Source organism: Procambarus clarkii, chromosome 54, assembly GCF_040958095.1.
Source record: "Procambarus clarkii isolate CNS0578487 chromosome 54, FALCON_Pclarkii_2.0, whole genome shotgun sequence".
In the NCBI taxonomy this organism is placed as follows: domain Eukaryota; kingdom Metazoa; phylum Arthropoda; class Malacostraca; order Decapoda; family Cambaridae; genus Procambarus; species Procambarus clarkii.
The window spans coordinates 16711302-16714005 of record NC_091203.1 but is presented as its reverse complement, the minus strand read 5'-3'; the positions used below and the strand labels follow the sequence as shown (position 1 = coordinate 16714005).

Sequence of the window (2704 nt, the reverse complement as noted above, 5' to 3'; positions counted from 1 at the left end):
CTCTGAGGAAGATGGGGAGATCAGTCACTTGTACCCACAAATAACACTATCCCAACCGCATCTTGGCAACCCATCAGTCTGGTGGAAGTAGTGTCGCCCATCAACGTTTGTTCCCACCCGAAACAACCTTTTAATATACTTTCAGGCCTTTTGGAGTGTAATATGAACCGAATATTTTGACCAAATGTGGTCTTCTACATGCCAGGGATACTTCGGTGCAAGTCAACAGGTAATGCAAGGTCATGATGGGTTACGATTGTTGGTACGGGCAGAAAATACAGAAGGCGACATTTGAGATATTGTGCCCAACCACTTTCTTCCACCACGTCACCTAGGGATTCCCAGAACGTTTATGGGTAGAAGCATGGCAGGCGATCGATAGAAGTGATGTAATTTTATTATTGAACACTTCCGCGATGCAAGGTCCCGCTAGTCTATTAACGAGGAACATTTGAAAAAAATTGTTAGCCAACTAGTGAAATACGCATTACAAGATGGTAGCGTCTTCATAGCAACTGCCTGCATGTATAGGGATCCGTGCAATCTGCGAGTGTTCTGTAGTAACAAACCCCTCGGCATGACTTATGCACGATGACATAAAGGTACTATGCAACGAATAACCATTTGACACTCACTTTTGAGCTAATAAAAGTTGTAGTTCATTAGTGCTCCTTTATTTCAACAAGACAATAAATTAAGCATAGTATCTGGCGGTGGTGGAAGTAACCGTAGTAGTTACTATTTGGGTGACGGTTGTTACTATATCCTGCACGAGTTCTTTTGTAGATACCACAGGGACCGTCTGGATCTGCAAAATACAAACATTATTGACGTTTGTGTAATAATGTTTATGAACACATGCACCAAGTTCAAGACTACATAGTTACCTCGTGAGTGACAGCCACGTGGGTGATGGTCTGCCAGTATTTAACAGTATCTGTTGTGGTGACGAACTGACTGTAGACGGAGACCATTGTGCTCACTGGGTAGACCCCCACCGTAGCCGTCACCAACACTACCGGTGTGGAGGTGACCCTTATCACAGAGGTCACCGTCTGTGGCTGCTGGGGAACAAACTCCCATTGGGTTGTTGTCTGGGTGACTGTCAGGGTGATCGCTGTCTGCTCAGTAACCCAGACATCAGAGGTTGTAGTCTCCCGCAGTGTGTGTGTCAGGGTAGTCTGGAATGTTATACGTCATTAGAAAATGTTACCATTAACAGGTTGGTTGAGAAGGGTAGTACCATGGTTACCAACCTCAGTGGTGACAGTGGAGGTTGTGGGGGTGACGACTGGCAGGGGCGCGTGGGTGCCGTAAGGTTGGTACGCCTGACCCTGGATCTGTTAGCGAGCAATTTTTAGTACCTCAAATATTTTGTTTAAAATTTCCAGGAGTACAGTGTAAAATGGCAATTACCTGGGCGATGCAACCGAGGAATAGTAGAGCCAATATCGCCATCTGTAAGTAAGAAAATGCAGTCTAATTAGGAGTCTGACGAATTTTTAAATTACTATATCAGAGCCATGACATTTGCTGAAGTCATGAACAGAACCGATGTTCAAACATTTCATAGTTCATCCCTTACACCGGGTCTGACAACGAATGGAAAGACCAAGAAAACGTAATTTTAAAATATCGGTAGGGTAAATTTAATGTAAATACGGTTTTAAAGACTAAATATATTAAAGATTGATGGGAAGGTCATAAGAAAGTAATCCGAGTGGGTCCCCAAAGTCCATTATGTAAAATGTCCCTAGAATTTTCATTTTAGTTATTCACCGACAGTGAAAAATAAGTATACCTAGCAGTCTCACTGGACGTTTGCCATGTGTTGACACGGTATTTAAAGTGCAAGAGCCATGTTTAACAGAGTTAAGGCCGCTTATTGAAAGCTTAATAGTTCGAAATATTTATGCATGGGTAGAAAATCTGTTTTAACAGTTCATTATTACTGTAAAGCAGTAGAAATGTTTAATTTATGTTAAACTACTATTTTCTTAGTGTTTTCGCATTATGTTCAATGACCGGCAGATATTCGTTGACAACCTGACGTAGAGTAAAGAGAAGATGCTTAAGAATAGTTAGGAACTCTTTAAAATACCAGTTTTTATTTTTATTATTATTAGGTCCTTAGAGTAGAATACCGGTTGTCAAATTAATCTACATATCTCGGCAAACCGAAGAACCCAATTATTTACTTACTACGACAACGATAATTTTAGTATATCAAGCAGAAACTATATTAAAAAAAACTGATTAACTTCCACAAAAAATCATGAGTATTTAGCTACAACATATAACATCTAACCTTTAACAACACTTAAAGTAGGAGAGAAGGTACCACACAAACAACAGTGGACTGACTGAGGGTTGAAGGCGGGCCGGGCACCTCGTTGACTCAACACCAAACACTTTAGGGGAAAGGTAGAAAGTTCCCCCCAAAAGCTGGTAAGACCACCATAACAGCGCCATCTATTGACTGAACTGTCAGCTTTGCTTCCAGTGAAACAAAATGGTGTTAAGACTCACGGAGCTTCAATGTTTATCTATTGTTTTCATTTCCAATAAATCTTTGCGTTTCTATTTTATAATGATATTAGAATATTAATTTTATTTGCAGCTTTTCTATCGCTTTACTGATTATTAGCAAAAATTAATAGTTTTGCTTAAAATATTTTCTTAAGTCTTAGAATATTTTGTTATA

The 2704-nt window shown here is 40.0% G+C and overlaps 1 protein-coding gene across 1 annotated transcript; it reads right to left on the bottom strand.

The window, feature by feature from the left end:
• Positions 1–658: 658 nt before the first annotated feature.
• On the bottom strand, positions 659–2423 carry LOC138352631 (uncharacterized). The gene is made up of 5 exons (XM_069305137.1): positions 2309–2423; positions 1417–1458; positions 1257–1340; positions 888–1181; positions 659–808 (listed from the first exon to the last, which is right to left on the bottom strand). Exons 2-5 carry the CDS (start codon positions 1456–1458, stop codon positions 695–697), a joined length of 534 nt encoding a protein of 177 aa, XP_069161238.1. The 5' UTR covers positions 2309–2423; the 3' UTR covers positions 659–694.
• Between the last annotated feature and the right edge of the window lie 281 nt (positions 2424–2704).